General features: G+C 43.9%; 1 protein-coding gene across 4 annotated transcripts in view; it reads left to right on the top strand.

The window, feature by feature from the left end:
• CASP7 (caspase 7, apoptosis-related cysteine peptidase) overlaps positions 1-1,271 on the top strand; it is a 27,734-nt gene that overhangs the window by 22,178 nt on the left and 4,285 nt on the right. For all 4 annotated transcript variants that reach the window (XM_005874515.2, XM_005874514.2, XM_014546359.1 and 1 more), the window contains exon 3: positions 813-949. In XM_005874515.2, the coding sequence (XP_005874577.1) occupies positions 813-949 (137 nt within the window). The remainder of the gene's footprint in view (positions 1-812; positions 950-1,271) is intronic.

Here is a 1,271-nt window from a genome sequence, read left to right as displayed (position 1 = left end):
AAGTCAGTGGTTCTCAACCTTCCTAATGCCATAACCCTTTAATACAGTTCTTCTTGTTGTGGTGACCCCCAATTTCATTGTTACAAATTGAACATAATTAAAGCATAGTGGTTAATCACAAAAACAATATGTAATTATATATGTGTTTTCCAGTGGTCTTAGGCGACCCCTGTGAAAGGGCCGTTCGACCCCCAAAGGGGTTCGCGACCCACAGGTTGAGAACCGCTGTTTTAAATCTTGGTTCTTTCACTCAGGATTGTATTTGTGAGGTTCGTTCCTGTGGCTTCATGCTGTCATGGTTTGTTCACTCTCCTTGTTATCTGCTGTTGCCTTCTACGAATGTTGAGCAGTTTACCCTTTTTACTGTGATTGGACATTTGGGTTATTTCTACGCATGCTATGGTCTGTCTTTTGGGGCACACGTTGGCTCACTTTGGGGCACATGCCGAGGAGTGGAATTGCTCTGTCACAGGATATATTTAAGTTCAGTTTTCAAAGACTTCTGCCCTTGACCACACAAAGTAGGTTCTCCCCAACCATGTGTGACAATTTCAGGTGCTGCGCGCACGGTCACCCACAGGTGCAGCCGTTCTGGTATTGCATTGTGATTTTTTTCTCTGGCAACTAATGCAATTAAGATGCACGTTCCTTTTAAATGTGATGATTAAACAGAGCCATCTGTCTGCCCGAGGTCTTTCCGTCATAGATACTGCAGCTTCCTTGGCCGCCCCTTTCATGCTGATAGTAAAAGCAAGGGGCCATTCATGTCCAGGCTTCCCCCACAGCCCCTGACTGGCTTTCTGTTTCCCCAGTATGAAGAAGAAAAATGACTCTGGGAAATCCAACAAGACCACCCAGGAGCAAGAGCCTACATATCAGTATAGCATGAATTTTAAGAAGGTGGGCAAATGCATCATAATAAACAACAAGAAATTCGACGAATCGACAGGTAGGTGCTGTGGGCACGGGCTCACCTTTCCCTTTCCCTTCCAGTTTCTCCAGCGGTGCTAAGACCTGTAGCACTCATTCAGCAGAGAATGCTGTGCCCAGCTACTAGGGCACACAGCCCCTTTGTAGATGGTATTTGCATGTCCAGGAGGAAGGGATGTGGAGAAATCAGGAACTTTTAGTCGAAGGACCCACCATATATAGGGTGTCCCAAAATTCACGCAAGAAGTAATTTTGATAGAAAACACAGGTTTATAATTAAAAATTATAAATTTTTTATTGATTCATAAAGTATACAGTATAGGGTTATGTATGGAATAGCA

Source organism: Myotis brandtii, unplaced genomic scaffold (assembly GCF_000412655.1).
Source record: "Myotis brandtii unplaced genomic scaffold, ASM41265v1 scaffold441, whole genome shotgun sequence".
In the NCBI taxonomy this organism is placed as follows: domain Eukaryota; kingdom Metazoa; phylum Chordata; class Mammalia; order Chiroptera; family Vespertilionidae; genus Myotis; species Myotis brandtii.
Note: the sequence above shows the minus strand (reverse complement) of the source record. Positions and strands in the feature narration are given on the sequence as shown.